Source organism: Hibiscus syriacus, unplaced genomic scaffold (assembly GCF_006381635.1).
Source record: "Hibiscus syriacus cultivar Baekdansim isolate YM2019G1 unplaced genomic scaffold, ASM638163v2 tig00110384_pilon, whole genome shotgun sequence".
Taxonomy (NCBI): Eukaryota; Viridiplantae; Streptophyta; class Magnoliopsida; order Malvales; family Malvaceae; genus Hibiscus; species Hibiscus syriacus.
Genome location: NW_024062715.1, coordinates 4,798,508 through 4,811,734, shown reverse-complemented (window position 1 = coordinate 4,811,734; position 13,227 = coordinate 4,798,508). Strand labels below are relative to the sequence as shown.

The 13,227-nt window shown below is 31.1% G+C and overlaps 1 protein-coding gene across 1 annotated transcript; it reads left to right on the top strand.

The window, feature by feature from the left end:
• The first annotated feature begins 11,395 nt into the window (after positions 1-11,395).
• Positions 11,396-12,944, top strand: LOC120122125. The gene is made up of 3 exons (XM_039141358.1): positions 11,396-12,297; positions 12,410-12,529; positions 12,756-12,944. Exons 1-3 carry the CDS (start codon positions 11,456-11,458, stop codon positions 12,919-12,921), a joined length of 1,128 nt encoding a protein of 375 aa, XP_038997289.1. The 5' UTR covers positions 11,396-11,455; the 3' UTR covers positions 12,922-12,944.
• Positions 12,945-13,227: the final 283 nt, after the last annotated feature.

Here is a 13,227-nt window from a genome sequence, read left to right as displayed (position 1 = left end):
TTGTCTCCCTTGAGACAGTTTCCCTTGAAACAAATTTTGTCTCTCTTGAGACAGTTTCCCTTGAAACAAAATAATTAAATCTGTTTTCCTTGAAACTAATTCTGTCTCCCTTGAGACAGTTTCTTTTGGAACAATATTTTGTCTCCCTTAAGACAGTTTCTCTTGAAACATAAACATTGAAAACATTTTCCTTGAAATGAATTTTGTCACTCATGAGATCGTTTTCCTTGAAATAAATTTTGTCTCCCTTGAGACAGTTTCTCTTGAAGCATAAACTTTGAAAACAGTTTCCTTTGAAATAAAATCTTTGAATATGTTTTACGTTAAACAAATCTCGTCTCCCTTGAGACAGTTTCTTTTGGAAGTTTTTGTCTCTCTTGAGACAGTTTCTCTTTAAACAAAATTTGTCTCTCTTGAGACAGTCTCCCTTGAAACTTCAATCTTGGAATACTGTTTCTCTTGAAACACAAAAAAAACCTTTGAAATTGTTTCTCTTGAAACACACAAAAAACCTTTGAAAATGTTTCTCTTGAAACACCAAACCCTCGAGTTCCATTACACTCAGCTTTGAGGGCACATCATTTACAGCATAACTCAAGGCTAGAAGGGTTATCTGTCACCAAAAGGCCTTCGAGTTCGACTATGCTCAGCTCTAAGGCGCATCATTACAGCATAGCTCAAGGTAAGAAGGGCTATCTGTCAATAAAATTATCGAGTTCGATTCCATTCAGCTCGATAACACCTCAATCACACTATTGTCCGGCTATAATCGAGGTTTTCAAGTCGAGAAGAAGGTCTGGGTTAGTCGTGTCTTAGTAGCAAGAAGCCTTTTTTCCGTCAGCATAGCTTAAGTCGAGAAAAGCTATATGTCAGCGAAGACTTTTCGAGTTTGGTTTCATTCAGCTCGAGGGCATATCAATCACATTATGGAGTTAAGAGATTACTTTCCAGTCAAATTTTTAGTCAAGATCTTTAAACCGAGAAGAAGACCAAAGTGGACTACAACGAGAAGCCACATTATGATTCAATTCATTTCAAGATGGACTCGACTTCATGACGGGGGAGTCATCTGCAACTGAATTCGACAAGGAGTTATTGAAACATCAGAGTCAATTTTCAACTCCACCGAACGAAAAATGTGTCTTTTAATCTTTGCCCTATCCCCGTTACACGACTATGGGTAAAGAGGGGCAGTTGTCAACACACCTTTTCGTCCGAGTACAACACTCTCACAACCCTGATTTAATGGGATTCAAAAAACAAACATAGCGTTAGAGTTTCACTAGGATTCAAACTCCTAAAAATATGATAGAGTTTTACTAGGATTCAAACTCCTAAAAATATGATAGAGTTCTACTATAATTCAAACTCCTAAAAATAGGATCCATAAGCATTATAAATAGCCATTGTAACTCACTATTGTAACACACAATTTACATACAAAAATATAGAGGAAAGCACGAGAAATACAAAGTCAAAACTATTGTAAACGATTCGAAAAGGAAATAAAGGTAGCATTTTTTTACTTTTGATTCGGTTTCTTACATTTAAGTTTTAATTATTATTATTTTATTTATTTAACTTTATATATACACAAATTTCCCTTGTTACTCATTTTATTTAATTGTTTTGTTATTTTCTTTTTTTTTTTTTTCATATTTTTTTTACATTTTATCCATTTTCTTTTTACTTTAGTATATATATATTTTAGATTACACACACACACACACATATATATATATATAATATATATATATATATATATATATATATATATATATATATATATATATATATATATATATGTATATTAATTTTCATTATATTTTATTAATTTATATATTTACTATTTCTATGTTTTATTTATTTTATTTATATACATATTATCATTTCGTTTATCTTATATCTATTTTATTTTATATTTTTTCCCTCTTGCATTTATTTATTTATTTACTATGTATATATTTTTTTCACCATTATTTTCTAGTATATTATTTATTTCATTTGCTTTTATGGATTTTTTTTATTTTTTTTATGTCTTTTATTTTTTTATTTAATTTACTTGTTATCGTTAATTTATTATTCTTTTCTTTTTCTTTCTTTATTCGCTTTATTTATCTTCTTCATTTCATCAGTTTCTATTTTGTTAGTTTTTATTACCTTTTTCTAACACGTTTATTGACTTTTCTAAGAGTGCGCTTTCAAATCAATCAATTGTAGGTAATTTGAATCGGGTTTGTTAAATTTTAATTTTAATTTCGAATTTTCGCAACTAAGACAACCGGCAAATTAATTGGTACCGAAAGGGCGGTTCAAGGGTGTTAATCCTTCCTTGACCGTAATCGACTCCTGAACCCGACACGTTTCTGGTACAACGCAGATCAGGTAAGATGGTGTCCGACCCACCTAAATTTGTTTTAAAGTGGTCGGTGGCGACTCCCAACTCAATTATTTCAAGTCGAAGCCCAATTTGGTGCCCATCCGAAAGACGGTTACGATAATTATTAAAAATATAATAAATTATTATAAATATATTATTTTAATATTTTAAAAATAATAAATGATTATAAATATATTATCATAAAATATATTATTTTAATTATTTTAAAATGTTAATATATTCTGGTCGGGTTTTAATTTAAAAATCGAGAATGGTTCAAGACAGGAAAAAGTTAAAAATTATTGAGGCTGGCGGAGCAAGGTCAAGTATAAAAGATAGATTTTCGGGTCGGGATTGGGCGGTAAAAAAACCGCCCCTCCCTACCCCGTGGCCATACCTAAATTGATGAACAATAATTTATAATATATGTTTTTATAAAAAAATTACTCCTTATTATAGAATATACATGTATCTTCGGTCCCTTTTTTTATAATAATTTTTTTAACTTTTTAATTTAATTCCTTTGAATGATTTTCTCACATCTTAAATTCATAGTTGATTTTAAGTTCATTTCGTCAATTTAAATCACATGCTTATCTACCACTAAAATACATATGTAACTTTAATTTTTATTTTTAATTACAATTTTTTTTAGTTTAATTCTTAACTTTGCATGATTTCTTATTTCTTTCGGTTTTCATTCAAAATATATTTTAGATTAAATTTGAACAACATATTTCTCTACCACTATAAATGTCTATGTAATTTTAATTTTTTATTTTTAACTATAAATGTATTTTTTCCAATTTAATCTCTTAACTTAATATTTTATTCAATTTAGTCTTTTGATTGTAATTTTTGTACAAATTTTTCATTCTCATTAATTCCTTTACTCTTTTATACTCCTATCAATATTTTATCCTTAAAACACTTTCTTTAAAAAATAATATTATAAATATATTTTATAATTTTAAATTGTATTTGATTTATTTAATAACATTACAATGTAAAAAATATGAATATATATATATATATATATATATATATATATATATATATATATATATCATATACGATTAGAGAAAGTCAATAAGTTAGAAGTCAGAACTAATGTGTACCATATTATGAATAGTTACAATTAAATTTGAATAAAAACTTAAATAACTTGACTCGATTCAAATTTCATAAATTTAACTCGACTAAAAATTTTGAATAAAATGCGAGTAATAAATATAACTCGTTAACTTAACTCAATTAGATAGAACATTCACCCTACCACGCATAATGAAAAATCAACAAAATCTTATAAAAAATACTATATATGTAAATCGTTCATTAATTTTGTACGTAAAATAATTTTATATCGTTTAGATTCTCATAATTAATCCTAAGCTCTAATCTTAAATAAAAAATGATGCTTTAATTTTATATTGAACCAAGTGATTTCGATAGTAAATGAATTATTTTTATTTTTTGAGGTCCTGGATTTGAGCATCAGGAATGCCATAAGTGTCAGCATCAAGAATGCCATAAGTGTCAGCATCAAGAATGCCAAAGGTGTAAGCATTCAATATCAAATTGTTGAAGGTTATCTTAAAATAAATATTACATTATACTTATTTCAGTTGATAAAATAAAAACAAAAATATGTGTCTCCGTCACGAGCAAAACACTCCCAAACATAATATCGTAAAAAGTTAAAATCAAAAAGGGTCTTTCAACAAAACTTATATACTTTTTTTTTCTTTAAAACTTGTTATTGTCTATAAAAAATAATTTTATTTTAATCGGTGATGACACCCATTAATAAAATAAAATAAAAACAAAAAATGTTCAAGTAAGAGTGTATCCGTCAAGAGCAAAACACTCCCAAACATAATACCATAAAAAGTCAAAATCAAAAAGGCTTTTTCAACAAAACTTTCAATCTACCTTTTTTTCCTTTAGAATTTGTTTCATTTTCTATATAAAAAATGTATTTTATTTTAATCCGTAATGACATTAGTTTGATGTTGGTTGCATTACTAGTTCTTTTATTTATTTATTAATTTTAATAAGAATAATTTTACTTTTGTGATACTGTTTTTCCTTTTTTTAGTATGTTTTTGTAAATTTTTTTTCGGTTATTTGACTGTTCTTTTTATTTTATATTTCTCAGGATTAGATTCAATATGTCACTACTGATCAAGTTGATACTTATTTGTAATCATGTTGATCTTTCTTGCGTAGACCCTCAAATTAATTTTAGATATATGATTTTACGTTTATGAATAGTTTCTCACGACACTAGGCTCTAATTTGTGATTCTCAATAGTTTTTCAATAGTTTAATCATATTTTGTGATCCTTTTGACAATGTAGTCAAATTTATTTGTATCTATTTTTTTCAAGTCTTTTAGCTGAGTTTTGAACATTTTTCATGTATGGTCCTTACATGATCTAAAGTGATCAGTTTCAATATTATTGGAAAAAGTCCAAATTATATATTTAGTTTACAATGATAGTTGTAAATTTTTATTGTAATTTTGGATATTTCTTCTTTTTAATAAGACTGTCTCTATTAAAAAAAGAGAAAAATATTAGGTAAACTACATAAATGACCACATAACAATGGGTTGGGTCACGAAATGACCACCATTTTCAAATTTGCGTCAATATGACCACTGAACTATTTAAATGATTTCAATATAGCCACCTACCGTTAACACTTAAAAAAAGTGTCTGCGTGGTAGTTAACAAAATTTGTATAATTAGGGCACAAGTCCTTGTAAAGTTATGTATTCGCGATGCTAGAACCCTACTTTATTTTCTTCCATTTTGATCGCTACTTGTGTATGATTTGTTTACTTTGATTTTCATTTAATGCAATTTGATACTGATTCTATTTTTAATTTGTCTAATGCCTTAATGTTGAACATTAACTTTAAAATATTTTATTCTAGTCATATATTAAATTTATAAATTAAATCCCCTAGATTTTAGATTTAATCAATTTGAACGCCAAGATTAACTTTAATTCTTAATTTTTAATTAGATCATAATTTAAATTTAATTTAATAAATTTATTTCTCTAATCAAACTGTGACACATGTCACAATCTTATGATTATAATTTGAATATTAACAATAATATAAATATATGTATATATATCATTATCATATATATATATATATTATAATTGAAATATTAAATTTGTCACACCCAGAATTTAATTTAAAGTTTATTTAAATTATTTTATTTAATTAAGGGACTAAAATGGATAGTTCTAAAAGATTATGAGTTAACCTCGTAAGTTTAGGAAGTTCAGGGACAGTCCTGAATTTACCTAATTTTCTGGTCTGTGGAAAAATAAAAAAATGGAAAAAGTGGTGGTTAGGAGGCTTGAACCTGTGACCTAGGGGATGTTTATCCATGCCTTAGCCATCCAACCTAGGCCACTATTAATGATTTGAAGTAATAATTTTTTATTTTATATTTAATATATTGAGTATTAACCCATTTTGTTCAAACCCCCACGGTGCAATGAGAAAACCCCCAAAACTCATTCTATCAAGAAACCCCCTAAAACTCATTCTCTCAAGAAACCCCTGTCCATTCCGTCTCTGAGCAGCCACCTTCAATCGGTAGTGGAGTGCACCGCCACGTCCATCGTGGCGGCCGTCAGACCCCCGAAGTCGGACGCCGTCCATCACGAAGGAAGAGAAAATTGTTCGGTCCCTCAATCATCGTTCATCGCTACCGCTCATCAGTGGGAGTCACTGTTGTACCCATCCGGTGCGCCTAGTCATATCGGTCACCACCCAGTCGGTCACTCGCCAAGTGGTCACGACATTCGCCGATGACGAATGATCGAAGTCTTAACGGGAAAATCCCATTTTTCTCCCCTCATTTTTCACCTTTTTCGACCACTCCAGCCGCTGGTGAGCCTCACGCCAACCGTAGTTGTACTCCCCAGAAGAGTCTGACCGAAACCCAACCGAAGCCTTCATCCATCGTCGTCATTTCGTCTATTCTTCGTGGGTGAGCTTAAAGTCGCCATTAATAGATTATTTTGATGTGTTTTGGTTGGATTTTTTATCTGAATTTGATGGATTTTGGTAAGTGGACACGCGTGGAGCAATTGGTCGTTCACCCCGACCCCGTCGCTGCCGTTACACTCCAGCGCGTGCGCGTGAGGCTCCTCCCGTGGCTTGGAATGTCCTAGAACTAGTCTGAGTTAACTCGAATCGGTCTGAGTCAACTCGAATCGGTCTGAGTCAACCTAACCGACCCAAGTCAACCCGAACTGGTCTGACCCATTGACTTTGACCAAAAGTCAAATTTTTTGAAAAGTCATATTTTATGTTTTTCAAAGTCTTAAGTTCGAATATAAAGTCCATTTTTCCAAATTCAAACTCGATAAGCTATTTTTCGACATTTTATCTCCTAATTCAATACAATTTTTTCACGTTTAAGTTTTATTTCTAATGTAATTGGTGTGGCCATGTATCTGAGGCATTATGGGACGTGGAATTAAAGTTCGTGAGCAATCAAATGGAGTCTAATTAGTTAACTGATATGGCTCAAAAATCAATGTAATGCATTACTACCTTATGTATGCTTTATGGAACATTTTGGTATTGATTAATTCATGGATGAATATGTTTGGTTAAATGTGTGTAGTTAATATGTATAAACTCAATTCGAATGTGATATAAAGTAATTAAACTGAATAAGACTCATATTACACGTATAATATACTAGAAGACTGATAAGAAATAATTTAAGGTTAAGTGATTAACAAATAAAGCAATCAACCTCAGAATCTTTAAATTCTAATTATTTTCATTAAAAGTTTTAATACTGAAATCACCTGGTTAAGAAATTATGAAATTACCCCTATGAGGTAAAAGTGGTCTGAATTGGCCCTGATAGTGAAAGTACCCTAAGAATTCATATTTAATCCGATAAATTGTTGATGCACGTGTGAAATTATTGATATGTTTGGAAAGTCACTGATAATCAGATCTTAACATTCGAGAAGGTACAAGACCTAGATTTATTGATTTATTAGCAAACACCTAAAGGCTAAAACATTGGAAATACTATTTATGTTTGAATTAAATGGAAAGACTAGACTGAAGGAAATGACATAAATACCCTTAAACCGTAAAATAACCAAAATACCCCTAAAGTGTAAAATGACTCATATACCTCCAATCCATGGAATCACTAAATACCTTCATAACTTAGATTGAGCAAATGCCTTGGATAATTTCTGAAGATATCGGTGAAGCTTTAAATGTGGTAACGCCCTTGAGGTTTATAGAGTACGACCTAAGTAGGTCGAACATCCCTAGTATTGTCCTTGCTGGGATTTGTAAAGTGCGATTGGAAATTGGAAACCTGTTAAGATGCTCGAAGAATGGAATTCTATAAATTGATGCATACCCTTATTAAAATGGTTTATCAAATTTCTCAGGAATCAATGACTAAAATGCCATTATAAGCCTGATTTATGGAAGCGCTTGAGGAATATAAGAATACTATGATCATGATAAATCACTTCCTGAACGATTGATGAATCCGCTAACTATTAAACCCCTTCTTATAAGGATCTCGTTTCTAAAATTCAATCAGTTTGTAGAAGTTTCGTGTTCCCCCGCTTGATAATTGCTAAGTACCTCCGAAAAATATCTTGATCCTCTAGTGTGTTCCTTATATTCCATATAATTGTGTTAACTATTTTAAAATGTGATTTTCCAAAATTACGGATTTACTCATATATTGATTTACTGTTTATGAACTATGACTACATGATATGTGTTCTCTGGTTACATGTTTTCACTAGAAAAATATAATCGTTCCTGATTTATGGATCATGGAATCTACTATTTACTGTATGAACCGATTATTGGGATATTGTCTAGGTGGGATTCTGGAGTATGTAGGTTCAAATCTGATCAAGCTGGCAATTCTTTATGTAAGTTCAACACCTATCAAGTTGGTAATTTCTTATTGATCTAAGGCGACCCTTGGGTGGGCTCCGAGGCCCAATGAGCCTAGTGGTAAAACTTTATGGACCCTAAGGTACTCCCTTAGGGTGACTTCTCTACTGTGTGCATTGGGTAATTCCTTATGTGTTTGAGGGCACACCCCTCAGGTAGGCGCCTACGCTTCGACTAGGGTAAGACCTTATGGACTTAAGGTGCTCCCTTAGGTTGTCATCTACACCCAATGAGCCTAGGGTAATTCCTTATGGATGCAGTTCTGGGGAACTGCATATTGGTGTTCAGTTGGAGGGTATTACTGTGGTTTTAAAATATGTTTTAAACTACTAAAATTTTTAAAGAATCTATAAATATTTCTCTATTTTGTTGGAACAGACTAGACTCCCCAATTCAATCTTTTGAATATGTCTTTCTCTAAATACTTCCTTCATACCGTAAATTCTTTTTTTGTAATTGAAGACTTAGCTAATAGAATCTAAATTCACCGTTAGAATATGATGATGTCTGTAACGTTAAGAAAATTCATGCTTTACTTATACCTGATGGCCTATTGCATTCATCTGGTAGTTTTGTATTACTGAACTTCTCAAAGCTCATTCTTTACTCACCATTTCAGGTTAAAAGAATCGATCCAGTGCAATTATCAACTTTAGTTTTGGAAGTTCCTTCGGCTTTGCTTGCAGAGTACGATACAATGTGTAATTAGGGGGCATGTAGGTCACATTTGTTTTTTTATATTGAATCTGAAACTTGTATGGTTTTAATTATGTTTGTAATATATGAATGATTTTGTGAACTTGTATTTTAGTTATAAATTGTTTTATGATTTTGCACGTTTTAACAAAAAAATTAATTTTCTTGGATTTTTATTGTGAGTCGCTTCGGTGGCCTTAATGTGTCGCCTCGGATCGGAACGGGTCACCTGCATCGGTCTGAGAGTGCTACAGAATTATTTTTTAATGATTTCATATATATATATATATAATCAATAAAAAATAAATATGAAAACAAATAAATTTAGTTTTAAAATATTAAAATCTTAAACCAATTATAAATATACTATTAAATTTATTTAAGTGTTGTCATATTCTCAATTGGCCTAGATGTAAGTTCTCACTTATCCGTTTTTATTTTTATCATTAACTATAATTATAATTGATTCCTAAATATTAGATTTAGCTTATTGGTTAAGGCTTGCTTGATTACTAATTAATTTTGGGTTCAAATCCAATTAAGTTATTTTAATTTTTTCTACCTAAACTTGAACAAGTTATATAACATATGTATTATCTCAATAACAAGCATGAGATTTAGCTCAGTCGTTAAGGCATGCATAGGTTACCCTTGGGACCCAAGATGGATTCACTTGGGTGTTAAAACTCATCTTTATTTATTTTCACTTCAATTCAGAAGGTAACACGTGTCACATTTTGATTAGATTGAAAATTTATTAAATTAAAATTAAAAAACCCTTTAATTAGATTGTGACACGTCTCACAATTTGATTGAGAAAATAAATTTATTAAATTAAATTGAAATTAGGACCTAATTAAAAATTAAGAATTAAATTTAATATTGGTGTTCAAATTGATTAATCCTAAAATCTAAGGGAAATAATCTATAAATTTAATACATGAATGGAATAAAAGATTTTAAAGTTAATGCTCAAATTAATTCATTAGACAAATTAAAAACAAAATCAGGATCAAATTGCATTAAATGAAAATCCAAGTAAACAAACCATACACAAGTAGTAACCAAAATGGAAGAAAACAAAGCATGTTTCCAACGTCGCAAATACATAACTTTATAAGGACCCGTGCCCTAATTATACTAATTTTGTTAACTGCCACGTAGACACTTTCGTTAAGTGTTAATGGCATATGACTATATTAAAATCATTTAAATAATTCAATGATCATATTGACGCAAAATTGAAAATGGTGATCATTTCGCGACTCAACCTATAATTATGTGATCATTTATATAGTTTACTCAAAAAGTTAATACTAAGTTTAGTAATAATTTTATAGATTCTAATTAACTAGATTTGATTAAGATTTTCATTTAGTAATAACAATTTTTATTAAATTTTATTGTAAAACATATACATATTATAGTATTATTTTAAATAGTAAATTAGAGATTTAAAAAATTAAAATAAAGAAAATAAAGGCTTAATCAGGGGTTATACATTAATATAAAGTGATATTCTAAGTAATTTAGCATAATCCAAAATCCTAAAACAAGCAGAAACAGATAGAAGAACGTTTTAGAAAAGGATTTGCAGTTAGGCATTTTAAGTAATCATAGCCAATCAGAGGTAGCATATGAAGTGCTGCAAATGGATGGAATAATGAAAAACGAAGCTGAATTGAAGTTTAGCAATTATCCTCGTTCTGCGATTAAATGGAAAGATAAAGGTAAGTTCAAACTTACTGGACGACATCCATCGCAGACCTGATTAGGTTTGTTCGATAAACTAACAACAATTCTCTTTTCTGGTTTTTTGTTTCAAGAAAATGGCGCTGCTCCGTCCACGTTTTGAATCTTTTTAACTCCTTTATCGTTATTCTTTTAGATTTTTGAATTTGTTTCTTCGTTTTTTTTTAAATTTATGATTGGATTATTATAATAACATAACTAAAATTCACTTTTGTTTACTTTTGATTGTGAATCATCAGTTTTCTTCTTCATTTTGAAATTTTTGTTAATTCCTTTTTTTATTTTTTTTAAATTTGATCGGTGAATTTGTATTTTAGATATTTGTTGAACGCAAAGAAGCAGAAAGGACAGGCGGAGACACTTAACGGCAAAGTTATCTGTTCGTGTGTTTAATGCTACAAAATCCAAGTATTTTTCTCTTTTCCAGTTCATTTTTTATTATAATTGATTTATATATTTAGATATTCGCTTAATGTTTGAAGTTGTTGAAATGTCAAATGAGATTCTCTGAATTCTCACATCATTTCACTGGCACTTGTCAAAGATTTCTTTCTGTTTTCCCCCCATTTTCCAGGTTGATCTATGGGATTAAAATATAAACGCATGCATTCAACTCTGTTTCGTGCAATTTTTTTAAAGACATGGGCTCTGATAATGGCAATGTAAATACTAAGAAATCAAGCAAACGTGTAAAATTTAAAGATGAATTTGGAAGCAGTGGCAGTGAAAGCAGTGGACATTCAAGGGAGGGCAGTGGAAGCAGTAACTATTCAGATGCCCATCTAGAGATCACAAACAGGGTTGAAGGAACTAACAGTAATGGTTTAGGGACCAATCCTGAGATTATACACAAAGGGGAAGATGATGGAAGTGGAGAGAGTAGCTTGTTTTCATCTTCATCTTGTTCATCTACCGATGATCAGTCTCGAGCGGATACGAAAGTAGCAACGTCCATATTAAAGAAAGGTCGAAATGGATCTGCAGGTTCGACATCGGAATCTCAGCTTTCCACTATCGTTCCACATGAATCGACCTTGACACAATCCCCGCCAATCCAAGTAATGGATCGACAGGCGGAAGACTTAAATCTGTGTAGGATTCCATCTGTTGTGTTCGGTACAAGCAAGTCAGCAGCACATAGGGACTGGAGTAATGCTTCTAATGACTCATTATTTAGCATTAAAGTAGGGGGCACTAGTTTCGCCAGAGATCAAATTCTAAACAAAAGATCTGAACTTTCCAAAGGCGAGTGCATGGAATTGGTTCCATCATCTTTTTTTGCTCCAATGGTGGACACCAAGAATTTCAAATCCGACGTAAAGGAAACTGAGGTATCAGATGTTTTTGTCAAGGATAAAACATTCACCGTGGAAGAACCGGTCGTGGAAAAGTCGAAAGTGCAGGTTGTGCCCTGGGAGCCACCCAACATTTCTAATCGTTCTGATGAAAATTCAACCAGTGATTGCTCCTTAGACCCTCCAGGGTAAGTTGACAGCATTCTTTTATTTCCAAATAACCCTATTTACTCGTAAAGTTATAGAAATTTCAAACCAAGTGCTTGCTCTATGATTGAATATACCCCATCTCTATTGCAGAGAGAAGAAGAACAAAAACAAGGAGAAATGTGCATGGGCGTTCTGCTACTGTTCTAATTATAGCTGCGCATTGTGCTACTGTTGGAACTGCAGCATGAAAAGATGGTGCTGTTGTTCAGAGTATGATCCTCTTTTTCTCCCCACATCTATGCTATATATGCTCATATTTGGGCAAGAAAATCTTTTAAAATTTGTGTTTGATACATTTTTGGAAATGAGTATAGACGACAGATGTATGAATACGATACTCAAATATATGAAAAACTAAAACACAATAGCATACTCAATCACATATCCGTATCCGATGCTTGCATCCAAGTAACATATGCTACATATATTCGTGCAGCTCGGAAGATGAAAGTAATTCTCCGAAGAAAGGAAAAGCGAGGCAGAAGCAGAGACAAGAAGAGAAGCACTTGGCCTCGGCATTGAAATCAAAATCAGCTTGCAGCGTCTGCAAGTGTTGCTCTTGGTTCCCTTCATGTTGTCGAGGAAAACACTGTTGTTGTTGAAAGGAACTCTCAAAACCCAAAGCGACTGGCCTCTCACCTTTAAATTTCTTCTTTACATTTATTTTCGTTTTCTTTTTTGTATTTGTAGTCTAAATATTCACATAGCAAAAGCCTGTACACTGACTTTTTCCCAAAGTTTACATTGCAATTCTTTTTAATGTTTTCTTTGGATGATTAGTAAAAGGATCGGTTCTTTTATACAATTTGTTTTAATTTGTTTACTGCTATCGAACTCTTAAATGTAACCTTTTAAATTCACTAATGATACAACCAAATAACATTAAAAAGGTTTAACATTCATTAATG